This window comes from Onychomys torridus, chromosome 18, assembly GCF_903995425.1.
Source record: "Onychomys torridus chromosome 18, mOncTor1.1, whole genome shotgun sequence".
NCBI lineage: Eukaryota > Metazoa > Chordata > Mammalia > Rodentia > Cricetidae > Onychomys > Onychomys torridus.
In genome coordinates, this window is record NC_050460.1 from 679,302 (window position 1) to 692,737 (window position 13,436).

General features: G+C 42.0%; 1 protein-coding gene across 3 annotated transcripts in view; it reads right to left on the reverse strand.

Annotated features, from left to right (window-relative positions):
- Positions 1 to 13,436, reverse strand: part of Kat2b (lysine acetyltransferase 2B) — a 110,973-nt gene that overhangs the window by 54,826 nt on the left and 42,711 nt on the right. For all 3 annotated transcript variants that reach the window (XM_036167719.1, XM_036167718.1, XM_036167720.1), the window contains exon 3: positions 6,440 to 6,585. In XM_036167719.1, the coding sequence (XP_036023612.1) occupies positions 6,440 to 6,585 (146 nt within the window). The remainder of the gene's footprint in view (positions 1 to 6,439; positions 6,586 to 13,436) is intronic.

Sequence of the window (13,436 nt, forward strand, 5' to 3'; positions counted from 1 at the left end):
CCTTAACTCATGGCCCTTCTTTCTCAGCCTCAGCTTTCCAAATGATGGAATTATGGGTATGCACCATAACATAACTAGCACTTAAAACACACACACACACACACACACACACACCACATCACATCTATTCCTTTCCTTCCAGTTACCACCCCACATCTACCTAACCTTTAAGTGGAGTCACCAACTATATTCTACTTAGCCACATAAGAACTCCTAGATACCACAAACTCGCCTTCATGCTAGCCACAGAGCTAGCCACCTTTCAATTCTTAGCAGCCTGGACTACCCCCTGCACTGATCCCCATATTCTACCCTTCCCTCCATTTCCCCTTTTCTCCCATTTTTGCTTGCTAGGGACCCAGAAACCCATTTAGACTCATTGAGGCCACCACAGGGAGCCGAACCTCTCATTCTTAAACACTAGATAAGCCAGGATACACTCTGCATAAATAAGGTCAGAAAGAACTGCTGCCTGCAGAAGCTAGACACATGGGCTCAGGGGCTTGGATGGAGCTTTCTCTACTTCTGTATTTTTCTATTTCTTCTCTATCTGTAGAAGCCAGGTGCCCACAAACCAAATACACTGCTTTTAATTCCTGTCCTAGGATCAAAAGCCTCCAAAAAGCAAACAGAGAGAAAAGGGACAGAGTCATTTATCCAGAACTACACTAAAGATTAATTCAACCCTAAGAACTCTGGAGAAATCCACATTTGGGTGTGAACAACTGAACCCTTCTTTTCCTCCTTTGATGCTTATGTTTATATCTATTTTAAACACTTTTTCTTGGTCTGAATGTGGTGACTCACATGTGGAAAGATGAGTGAGACCAGAGGATTGCCACCACTGGCTACAAAATGAGTTTGAGGCCAAACAGGGCTATAGAACAGAGCCACATCTCAAAGAAATAAAAAATTTCTTTAAAATATTTTTACATATATTCATGTGTATGTGGATGATGCATGAACCACAGTGTATATGTGGAATTCAGAGGACAACTTGAGTCAATTCTGGCCTTCCACACCATGACTCCTGGGACTTGAACTCAAGTCATCATGCTTGGCTGCATGAGTCATTTTACCAGACCTTTTTCTCAATAACTCTGAAAAAGAAAAAAGACACTGATGTTCTTTCCATTCAACTCTAATTGAAATCGCCCATAGCTTCCTTCATGTGTAGGTCATGCATTTATTTACTCTTTCCTTCTTTTCTCCATTTCTGCCTTTCCAGAAGACATGAAAGAGGGCAACTATTTACTGTATTAACAAAACTGATTAATCTAAGAGACTGAGCTTCTCCATCTGCAGGCAGAAGGCCTGTGTTCTCAGTGCCCACAAACCAAATGCACTGCTTTTAATTCCCGCTCTAAGATCAAAAGCCTCCAAAGAGCAGACAGACAGGAAAGGGACAGAAAAAGGAATATGTCACCACACAGCACAATACCTTCTAGGGGGTCCCATATAAGTTATGAGTGTGGACCACTCACTGATCCTTAATGTGCTGGGTCCATCTTCACAAAAACTAACTATAATAAAGGTAAGCATTACATGTGTTTCCAATGATAAAGATTAGTCATGAGTCAGCTGTGGTGGCCCTGCCTGAATCCCAGTACCACAGAGGTGGAATCAGGAGGGTCAGAAGGGTTAGGTTATCCTCAGCTACATAATAAGTTTGAAGCTACAAAAGACTCCATATTAAAACAAAACTAATCATGAATTTTAAAAACAAGCAATTCCAGTTGCCTGTTTTATTTTCTGATTTAAATAAAATCTTTTTCCCTTAGCTCAGTTAGCTACTTGGGAACTTGATCCATAAAAATGTTCAGTTTTGAGGTGAACTGATATGAACTGTGAATCTATTTCCTCAAATATAAAGTGATGTAGCTGGAAACTGGGCATAACAGCTTATGCTACCAACCAAGTATTCAGGAGGCTGAGGCAGTAAGGACTACTACAAATTCAAAGCTAGCCCATGACTCCTAGTGAGTTCCAGGCTAGCCACAGCTACATAGAAAGATGCTGTTTCAAACACAACAAAAAGATCAGCCTGGATTACATAGAAAGACCTAACCAAAGAAAAGAAAAGAAAGGAAAAGCAAAGAAAGAGGGATGGTTAGAAGAGAAGAAAACACTGACCAGCTTAGATTCTGATTTTAGAAGCGAGTATATCTGGACTATTTGAAGACTGGGGCGGGCAGTCGCGGAGACCACAGTGCTATGACCCAGAGTAATGCTTGCTGGCTTACCTATACCAGCTGCAAGCCACATGGCCTAAAGGATGTTAAGTGTTCAGCTCCTTCACTTGGCAGGGCAGCAAAAGCTGCCGGGGCACTTGCTCCAAGACAAACAGTAGCTGGAGTTATGCAGTCCTTGTTTTCCCTCAACTACGAGCTTTCTCCAAAGAATCAGGAAGAGCTAGAATCTGCCAGGATTCAATCAGATGACTCCAGCCTCACAGCCATGTCAGCAAGTTGCCACCTGAGGGGCTCAACCTGATGACATTCAACCCCCACCCACCCCAACCCATTTTAGAATATCCAAATAGTATCCTAAAACTTTTTAAAAAATGGATTCTCCTTCTCCCTTCTGTCTTCTATTTACCCGCAATTCCTCAGTTAACACAATAAAAGAAGAGGAAGGAAGGAAGGAAGGAAGGAAGGAAGGAAGGAAGGAAGGAAGGAAGGAAGGAAGGAAGGAAGGAAAAGGAGACTACAGAGCAAATGTTTAAAAGATAACAATTATGAGAAACTTGTAGAGAATCCACTGAGACCCCCAGCAGCCACAACAAAGAGGAATTCCATGGATAACTTAGCTCTTTGTGTCACCCAAAGCAAGCAGAGGCTGGAACACAGCTCAATGGAGCACTTGTCTGGTACATACAATGCCCCAGTACCACAAGGAGTAAAAACTAGAATTAAAAATAAAAATAAGTTAAGCACAGTTGGTCTTATTAAAAGAAAATTTTGTGGGGTGGGAATGTAGCTAAGTGGTAGAACAATTGACTGGTATGTGCCTTGCACTCATGTAGTACACAGACATACATGCAAGCAAAATATTTGTACATATAAAGCACTACAGAGAAAGAGAGCCACCAGGGAAGGGAGGTTTCACAAAAATCTATGTAAATAAATAGGTGCGGTGGCCTGTGCTTGTAACCCCAGCACTAGAGTAACTGAGTTAGAAAGATCCTGAGTTCAAAATCAGTCTGGAAATCACTCGGAGACACTATTTCAAAACTAACCTTTAAAAAAAGTGAAACCTAAAAGAAAAGAAAATACAGACACTGGCACGTGTCTCCTGGCCATGCCTTCTGTTTTGATATATTTCCTAACATTTTTACAAGGATTGCACAATACAACGTCATCTGCAAAGAACTCAGATGTAGCAGGATTTTTTTCTTTTCTTTTTTTTTTTTCTTTTTTTTTTTTTTGCCAGAGCACTCTACCACTGAGCTAAATCCACAACCCCATAGCAGGAATCTTAACAGTTCTTATTAATAAGAACAAACCTGAGGCCAGTTATTGGGGTGAATGGTGGAAGATTAGAGATACAGAACAAGCCACAGCTACCTCACCTTGCCAGTTCCTCGGGTGATCTTGTTTCCTCTGGGAGAGCAGCCAGTGCTCTAAACCGTTGGAGCCATCTCTCGAGGCTGATCTTGTTTCCTCAAACTGGAAGCTTCTGTATCCTCATCTGAATGGGTCTCAGCTGAACTGTGCTGCTCCAAAGCCTGAATGCTTAACCAGCCAAATGCTGCTAGTTTCTGGTCCTCACGCCTTATATATCTTTCTACTTTCTGCCGTCACTCCCTGGGATTAAAGGCTGGATTTCTGGGATTAAAGGCGTGTGTCACCATGCCTGGCTGTTTCTAATGTGGCCTTGAACTCAGAGATCCAGAGGGATTTCTGTCTCTGAAATGCTAGGATTAAAGGCATGTGCTACCACTGCCTATCCTCATGTTTAATATTGTGGCCGTCCTGTTCTCTGACCCCAGATAAGTTTATTAGCCTACACAATTTTTCAGGGAACACAATACCACACTCAGAAACAGCTTGTTTGTTTCTTGGTGTGTTTCTTTATAAGACGCTGAGAACTGAACTCAGGTGTTCTTAACCACTGAGCCATCTTCTCCAGTCCCAGGTTTCTTGTTTTAATTGTTCTGCTGCCTCCTTTAGGAATCTGGTTTTGGCAAATTGTTCCCCCCATCCTATCAGCACCTGTGAACAGCTGTGTGACTGAAGGAAAGGCACAAAAAGCAGCAGCTGCTCCAGGGAGTGGTGTGGCACCCAATGTGGAGCTTGAACCCACGACCCTGAGATTAAGAGTCTCATGCTCTTTAAAAGTTACTGAACTTTGCTTGGCGAAATGGTCCATCAGGTTCCTGCTTCGCAGAGGAAACTGCCAGACATTCTTCAGGACACAGAGAGGAGTAACTGAGAGACTCTAGACCTGTGAGCTGAAGATAGATGCCCCAACTTTACAAAGGAACTTTGGATAACTGTCCAGGCTGCCAGCTGTCTCTGTCTACTCTTGCAAGACTCCCGAAAGTTGCTTGTGTCCACCTATCATTTCTCAGGTAATATTATATCCTTCTGAGGTCTTTGATGTAGTTGAAGACTAGATAGTTATAATTTTCCTTTGTTATGATAAAAGATAAGTTAGATGTGAAACCTTAGACTCACAAATATAGGATAGATAGGATATCTTCTTTAATTTTGCCAAATACAAATAAATAGACTAGATGTTGTAGTTGTGATTCTTGCTTGATAATTGTTTTGTTGTATGTAATTTTACTATGTTGAAGTTAAAACCTTCCTTTTTGAAAAAAGACAAAAAGGGAAAGTGCTGTGGATGATTAACTGATAAATAAAACACTGATTGGCCAGTAGCCAGGTAGGAAGTATAGGCAGGACTAGTAGAGAGGAGAATTGGGGAAACAGGAAGGCAGAGAAGGAGACGCTGCCAGCCACCACCATGAGTACTAACATGTAAGAAATTGGTAATCCACGAGCCATGTGGCAAGGTACAGATTAATAGAAATGGGTTGATTTAAGATATAAGAACAGCTAGTTAGAAGCCTGCCACGGCCATACAGTTTATAAATAATATAAGTTTCTGTGTGTTTACTTGGTTGGGTCTGAGTAGCTGTGGGACTGGCGGGTGAGAGAAATTTGTCCTGACTGTAGGCCAGGCAGGACCAAAAAAACTCTAGCTACAATGGTGGCAATGTCAGTGACAGTCAAGGGCTTCCCTCTAAAATAACAGAAGCTCGGCTGACTTCTTTCCACTGACACCTCCCTCCAGGCTCCACCTTGAAGACTTCACTGCTGTGCCTGTGTGCCACTGCCCCTCTAGTGCACAACTCTCTGCCTGGAAAGTTCCCTGAGCAGGAATGGCTCTTTTCCCCTCACAGGCTTTAACGTTGCAAAAACATTACTGATTGTTCACTGGCCATCTCCTTGACAGACATGAAAGTCCAAAACAGAAGAACTTTGTCTTGTTACAGTTCTGTCCCTCAAGATACTCCAATGCCATCTCTAATTCAGGCTGTGATAAACACTTATTTGGTGGATGTTAAGAAACCTATAAACATCTGTGAATTGAGATGTTCAATTTTGCACACACGTGAAGGCATTCATAGTGATCATATTAGAGACTCTTGAGGAAGCAAAGCCTCAGAAGCAAAGCTGAGTGCCTTCCACCCATAAACTGCACATGGGACTGGGCTCATTTGAACTTTTGCTTTGGAAATGCAAAACTCTCACCTCACACTGGGCACAATAGCCCATAACTGAAATGCAGCATCTAGATTCTAGATCTTAAAGGGTAGAGGCAAGAAGGTCAAGAGCTTAAAGCAAGTCTCAGCTGTACAAGGGAGTTTGAGGCCAACACAGAATGTATAAGACAATGTTTCAAAAACCAAAAAGGGAGTGGGAGGCTGGAGAGATGGCTTAGTGGTTAAGAGCACTTGCTATTCCTCTAAAAAACTTGAGTTCAGTTTCCAACATCTATGTTGGACGGTTCACAACTGCCTAAAACTCCAGCTCCAAGGGATCTAACAGCCTCTCTGGCCTTTGCAGGTACCACGTTCATGTGCCCATATCTCTACACAGACACACACACACACACACACACACAGACACACACACACACACACACACACACACACACATATATATATATATATATAATTAAAAATGAAATAAATCTTTAAAACAATAATAAGGGAATAGCAAGACGGTTCAGCAGGGAAAGGCACTTGCTACCAAAGCTGACAACCTGAGTTAATACTTGAGACCCCAGGGGGGAAGAGAAAAGTTACTTACACAAGCTCTTCTCTGACCTCCACAGAAGATCCATGACATGTGCCAGTACATAAATATACACGCACACATACAAATTTGAATGTAAAAATAAATAAATAAAATGTTAAAAATCTCACCTTGAATAGGTAGAAATAAACTTGTTTGGTATCTGCATCTTCTTCTTTGTGGACACAGGTAAACAGGTACTCCACATCCAGCACAATTCCCAGGAGTCTGTTCATTTCCTCCTCTGACACATTCTCCAAGTGGGAAACATGAGCAGCTTAAGGTGATACCAAAGAAGAGGTGTAAGACTCAAGAGACAGTCACAAACATTATCCATAGTGAAACAGAAGGTTATCAACTAGCATGGTGGCACTTGCCTATAATGCCAACACTTGGCAGGCTGAGACAGGTGGAACACAAATTCCAGGCAAGATCCCAAATGAAATCATAAAACAGTGGGGCCACCAAGATGGCTCAGCAGGTGAACCCACTTGCCACACAAGCCTGAGGACCCAAGTACAATTCACAGAACCCACACTGGACAGAAATGACAGACTCCTGACAGTTGTCCTCTGACCTCCTGACATATGCCACATCATGTTCACACCTACACTCACACACATGCACACAATAATAAGTAACCAAGCATAGTGGCTTTCAGTGAGCTGGCTCAGTGGACAAAGGTATTTACTGCCCAGATGGAGAACCTCAGTTCACTCTCCTCATCTCACATAGTAGGAGAGAACCAACTCCGAACAGTTGTCCTCTGTCTCCATGAGCACACTGTGGAACACATATATACACAAGTACACAAATACACACACACAATAAAAATTTACAGAGGCTAAAGCAATCCTTGTAATCTTTTTACCTGAATAAATCTAATGGACACATCTGAATTCACAAGCATCAACACTGCATCTTTGCATTATCAAATTGAAAAGGAATTGATTAGCTGGGTATGGTGGAGGACACCTGCCATCCCAGCCCCTGGGAGACTGAGGCAGGAGAACTGAGAGTTTAAGAAGAGCCTGGATTACAGAATAATACTCTGACTCAGAGGATCCTGGATTAGGACAAAGTATAATGGTACGTATGTATGAAAATGCCATAATGAATTCTATACTCATATGCTAAGTTAAAATTAATTACAAAAAGGAAAGCTTCAGCAATGCTCCTGTGTCTGAGGTTTGCTCTGCTGTGGATGAAATAGGCTGTTTCCCAGACTAGCACCTTGTAACCACACCTCCTATCACTACATTCATCAACACACTGAGCTCCCCTGTGTCAGGTTCAGCACTAGAGATTTGCATGCTGAATTTTATTGAGGTTTTTTGGGGGAGAGGGCTGATTTTTGTTTTGTTTTTTTTTTGAGACAGGGTCTCACTGCATATCCCTGACTAGCCTAAAATTTACTATGTAGGCCATGTTGGCCCTAAATTCAGAAAGACCTGCCTGCTTCTGCTTCCACCTTTGCCTGGTGTGTGTGTGTGTGTGTGTGTGTGTATGTGTGGGGGAAGGTAAAGAGAGAGAGAGAGATAATCGCCCAATTGTAGTACTGAGAATATTTAAAATCCACTCTCTTGGCAGTTCTCAAGCACATAATACATAAAGAACCATCTCTTCTTCTTTTTTCGTTTGTTTGCTTGCTTGCTTGCTTGCTTGTTTTAAGACAGGTTTCTCTGTGTAGCCCTGGCTATCCTGGAACTTAGTAGACCAGGCTTGCATTGAACTAGGAAATCTGTCTGCCTCTGCCTGCAGAACACTGGGATTAAAGGCATGCACTACCACCACTCAGCTTCCTTTTTCTCTTAAAAAAAAAAAAAAAAAAAATTAGTTATTCTTTTCTATGTATGCTTGTCTGCATGTATGTATGTGGACCATATGCCTGCCTATTACCTAAGGGGTCCAGAAGAGAAGGTCAGACACCCTGGCACTAGCATTAATAAACATTCATGAGCTGGGAGTTGGACCTTAGGTCCTCTACTAGAACAGAAAGTGCTCTTAACAATGTCCCCAGCCCCAGGAACCATGTCTTAAAAAGCATACCTTCTTAGGGCTGGTGTGGTTTACTGCAGCACTTGCCTAGCATGCTTGAGGCTCTGAATTCAATCCCTAGCAGCTACACAAACAAGATGGATCTTCCAGGATCTTAGTTCAATTCTCAGCACCCACATGGAGGTTCACAACCTAACTCTAGTTCCAGAGGATCCAATGCCCTCTTCTGGCCTCCACAAGCACCAGGCACACATAAGAAGGCAAAACATCCATACCCATAAAATAAGAATAAATAAAACTAATTTTTTTGTTTTTTTAAGATTAAGGGCTTCTCTTAGTGATGACTGGTTCTTTGAGACATAGCACAAGTTGCTTATCGGTGAACAGTTCTGCCTTGTAGTTAGGTGCTGGCGTGAGTGGGGGAATGACTGAATGCCTGGAGTCCAGAGATAAGCTTAGTATGTCCAATTCTAGCAAACAGCCCCAAAGAATGAGAAGTGTGGTTTAAATGTGAAGTCCCCACCCCTCCCCGTTGACAAGTTTGAACACTTGAAAACCAAAATAAGCCCTTCCTCTCCTTAGCCACCTGGAAAGATGTCACAGTAAGGAGACAAGTGATCTTGGTATCTTTAAGGATATGGTTGTTTATGGCCATGTTCAGACTACCCTGGGAACAAACACGGTAGACTGGAATTTAAAGAAATACAGTGGCTCTGGAAGGTGACAAAGAATGATTGAATCCAGTGGTTGATAAGGAGGAAGGCAAGGACAGAGACAGGCCAGCTGTCATTTCAGGATGACATGTCATGCTATCTTAGAGTCCAATTTGCCTTGCTGGTGGTACCCTTATGTATTGGGGATAGGAAGGCTAGGGGTTCCCAACAGACTGACACTCAAAGAAGCTAGCTGGTGATGGGAATTTGGTGAGAGCAAAAGCTGAGAGTCACACACCCACAAACTCAGGCAATGGAATGAAAGCAAAAGGCCAGCCTGAGGGGCCAAAGAATAATACTAATAAAATGTATTATTTCTGCAATTAACTGACACAAACATTTTTAGCCTAGTTATCTCCAAAATGAGGCATGGCCCCTAAAGGTTTCCTGACTTCAAGGCAGATCCTGCACAATCTAAGACAAACATGATCTGACAAATGTTCTCCTCACATGAAGTCTAATTCTGAGCATACTGTCAAAAGTGATATGGCCACATACTGTAGTTAAATATAAAATAACATTTTCAAAATGTACTTTGTAATTTTTAAATCTTATTTTATTGTATTTTTTGAGACAGGGTTTCCCTGGCTGTCCTGGGAGTAGTTCTGTAGACCAGGCTGGGCTTAAATTTAGAGATCCACTTGCCTCTGTCTCCTGAGTGCTGGAATAAAAGTCCTATGCCACCACACCAAACTATTTTTTTTTTCTTTTGAGACAGTATGTCACCAATGTAGACTAGGCTGGCCTAACTCAAGGAGATCTGCCTGCCTCTGACTCTCAAATGCTGGGATTAAAGGTGTGTGCTGCCATATCCAGCTTTGATGCAAACTATATATAGTCTTAGAAATAATAGAAATTTGATCAGTTCCTTTTCCAGGGTGTTGTTTGGTTTATTGTCCTGAGACAGAGTCTTACTATGTGGCCCTGGCTCTCCTGGAACTTGCTATGTAGAACAGGCTGGGCTACTGGCCTCAGACTTGTGGCAATTCGCCTGCCTCTGCATCCCAAGTGCAGAAATTGCAAGCACGCACCTGGGTTTTTCCCTCAATTGGTAATGTCTCACTGTGTACTTCACTGTCTTGGCTGGCTTCAACTTTACAATCCTGCCAAGTCCCAGCTCCTGCCAAGCCTGGCTGGGACATGCTTTGCTTTTTTAAGCTTTGGTAGGTGCTTCCTGACCCCTCAAGAAGTTTTCACCAGTACAGTGTAGCATTGGTGTGGGAAAATCTCCTGTCCCCTAACCATGGCCCTTATCTGGGCTTATTCCCATAGCAGATCAAGCTGTAGAACAGAAATGGCTGTGGTGTTCTGTAGATGTCTTAGTCCACTACTTTCCACAAGATACTGTTCTCTCTAGGACTGCCATTTCCTCTGCCTGTCTTTTGAGGATGCTGGTCTTTTCCTACTGCCTTAAAAGAAGTGAGGTACTAGTGGTTCATCTGTCATATGGTATGCGGTGTCTTACAGGATTTGTGAGGGCCTGTGTTTGGCTGAATAGATTTAGTGGTACAGAATTTTTAAATTTGGAGGCTGGAGAGTCGGCTTTGTGGTTAAGAACCCTGGCTACTCTTCTAGCTGACCTAGGTTCAGTTCCTAGAACCAACATGGCAGCTCATAACTGTTTGTTATTCCAATCCGGAGTGGGTAGGGTGCTATTCTGACATCTTCTGGTCTCCATGGGCACTCCATGCATGCAGTGCATATACACACATATGAAGGGGAAAAAATGATGTGATAAAATAAATGAATAATTTTTTAAAAAAGAAATTTAAAGCAAGGCATCACCATGCCTTTAATCAAAGTGAGTCCCAGGACAGCGAGGGCTGTTACATAGAGAAACCCTGTCAGAAAGGAAGGAAGGAAGGAAGGAAGGAAGGAAGGAAGGAAGGAAGGAAGAAATTAAGAAAGGAAGAAAGGAAGAAATTAAAAAAGAAAGAAAGAAAGAAATTAAAAAGAAGAAATTAAAAAGAAAGGAAGAAAGAAATTAAGAAAGGGGGGATGGAGGGAGGAAGGAGGGAGGGAGAGAAGGAAGGAAGGAAGGAAGGAAGGAAGGAAGGAAGGAAGGAAGGAAGGAAGGAAGGAAGGAAAAAGTGGAAAGAAGTTTTAAATTATTGTTTAGACTATCAACTGTAGCCTGGCATCTCTTTTAGGTCTTTCAACAGTATGTCCTAAAAGAACTAAGAGTCAATGGAAAGGAATCTCCCCAAAACACTTGGTTATTTCTGAAGAAAGGTCTCTCTCTGTGTAGCCTTGGTTAGTGTGGAACTTGCTGTATAAACCTGGCTAATCTCAAATTCTCAAAGGTCCTCCTGCCCGTCTCCCCAGTGCTAGCCTGAGCCACCACCCTAGCACTTCAATAAGTATGTTTTCAAACATACTTTAAAACATGCCTCTGTGAAATGTCAGTATCACTTTTTTAAAGAGCTAAGAAATTGTTTCAAATTAAAGAATACTAAAAAGACAGGACAACTATTTGTGCAGTTCTAGATTGAATGTTTAAAGGAGAGGAAAGTATGTTATGAAGGACATTTTTGGGTTAGCTGAGAAAATTAGACACACATATTAATGTTAAACTTATTGTAATTGTGAAACTCAGTAGCAATTACATAAAGATATTGTCCTAATTAGGGTTATTATTGCTGTGATGAAACATGAGCAAAGCAACTAGGGGAAGAAAGGGTTTATTTTAGTTTATGAATCCACTAAAGGAAGTCAGGACAGCAACTCAAGCAGGGCTGGAACCTGGAGGCAGGAGCTGATGCAGAGGCCATGGAGGAGTGCTATTTACTGGCTTGCTCCCCATGGCCTGCTCAGTCTGCTTCCTTGAAGAACCCAGGACTAGCAGCCCACAGATGGGCTGGGGCCTCCCTTATCAATAATTTATAAGAAAATGCCTTGTCAAATCTATTGGGCCTTGCTGTAACTCAAATAGTCTTCCAAAGGCCTGTTACAGAATATAGATATAATTATCCTAAATTGTCCAGGAATACAGGAGGCTGACACAGGAGAATCATGAGTTCAAGGCCAGCCTATGATATACAGTGAGACTGTACCTGCAAATTTGAATAAAAATAATTAATCAAGACTGGCCACATCTTAACTCCTAAGAAAGATGGTTCCTGGCAGTCACACTCTGTGCAGAAGGTGAGGTGACCTCAAGGGTCAGGGGAGCTGGGCATCTTGTGACATCTCTCCAGGACAGTGCACCTTGGCACCTCTCCATGCTATGTCACATCACAAAGACCAGAGAGCCCCAAAGAACCTACTGTGTGCCGACTGCTGAGAATTGAGGTGCAGCTGCCACCTAGCAGGAGACCAACAAACAGTTCATGGTCACTGTGTGTTGTGACCCTTGCTACGTTCCACTGACTGCACTTACCTGTACTTCTCAAGGCTGGCCTGGAAGCAAACAAAAGAGTCTGTATGATTTGGAAGCAGCACAAACCAGTTTGCTGTAGTTAGTTTTGGGTTTTTAGTTTTTTTGGATTTCTTCTTGTAGTTTTTAAGGGTGTCATCATGTAACTCTTGCTCAGAATTTAATAAGTAGGCCCAGCTGGACTTGAATTCATGGAGACTTACCTGCCTCTGCCTCCTGAGTATTGGGATTAAAGGCATGTGCCACCACACTGCTTAAAATCGGTTTTTCTCTTTAGAAGAGGTAAAATTAATGCCTACAATGAAACTGTTAACAGACTAATGGACAAAAGGTTGATCATTTAAAAATTGTTTTTCTTTCATAATCACAGATTTGAAATGGAAAAAAGGAAGTCTAAGAGTCAGAGCCCATGAGAGGAACCAACATTCAGACTTAAATGTCACCATAACTGCACTGGAAATGGTAAAGAGAAGTGGTATTGGTGATAGTCACTGGTGGGGCACAGCGGGTTCAGGCCAACCTAAGCTATAGAAGACCCTGCTTTAAAATAAAACAAAATAACAAAAAAGAAAGAAAGAAACAACAAACCAACAATCAAACATGAAGGCACAGGAAGAACAAAGAAGTACCATGGAGATAGCTCCACAGGTTAAAATGCCAGCTTCACACAAGCAGCTACAGCAAATAACAGAAAAAAGAGAGACCACCTCTCAGTAAGCGAAGGTGAGCACCTACTCAGAACATTCTCCTATCTTCTTACATATACACACAAACGTACAAACACAAACACAATAAATAAGTAAATATTTGAAATAAAAAAGAACTGCTGTGGATGTGTCCGTATGGGGCATGTATAAAGCATGGTCAAGCCCTGACTCTGATGTGATGCCCCCCCAAAACATTAAAGAGGTAAAGGTAGACAAAGTCTATTCTAATCATATATTTAACTTAATGTATATCGAATGGTTACTGCTGTCATGTACTTCATATTTGAAAGTTACCATGGTGTCTGGATGAGAATGACACCGATGAGCTCATATG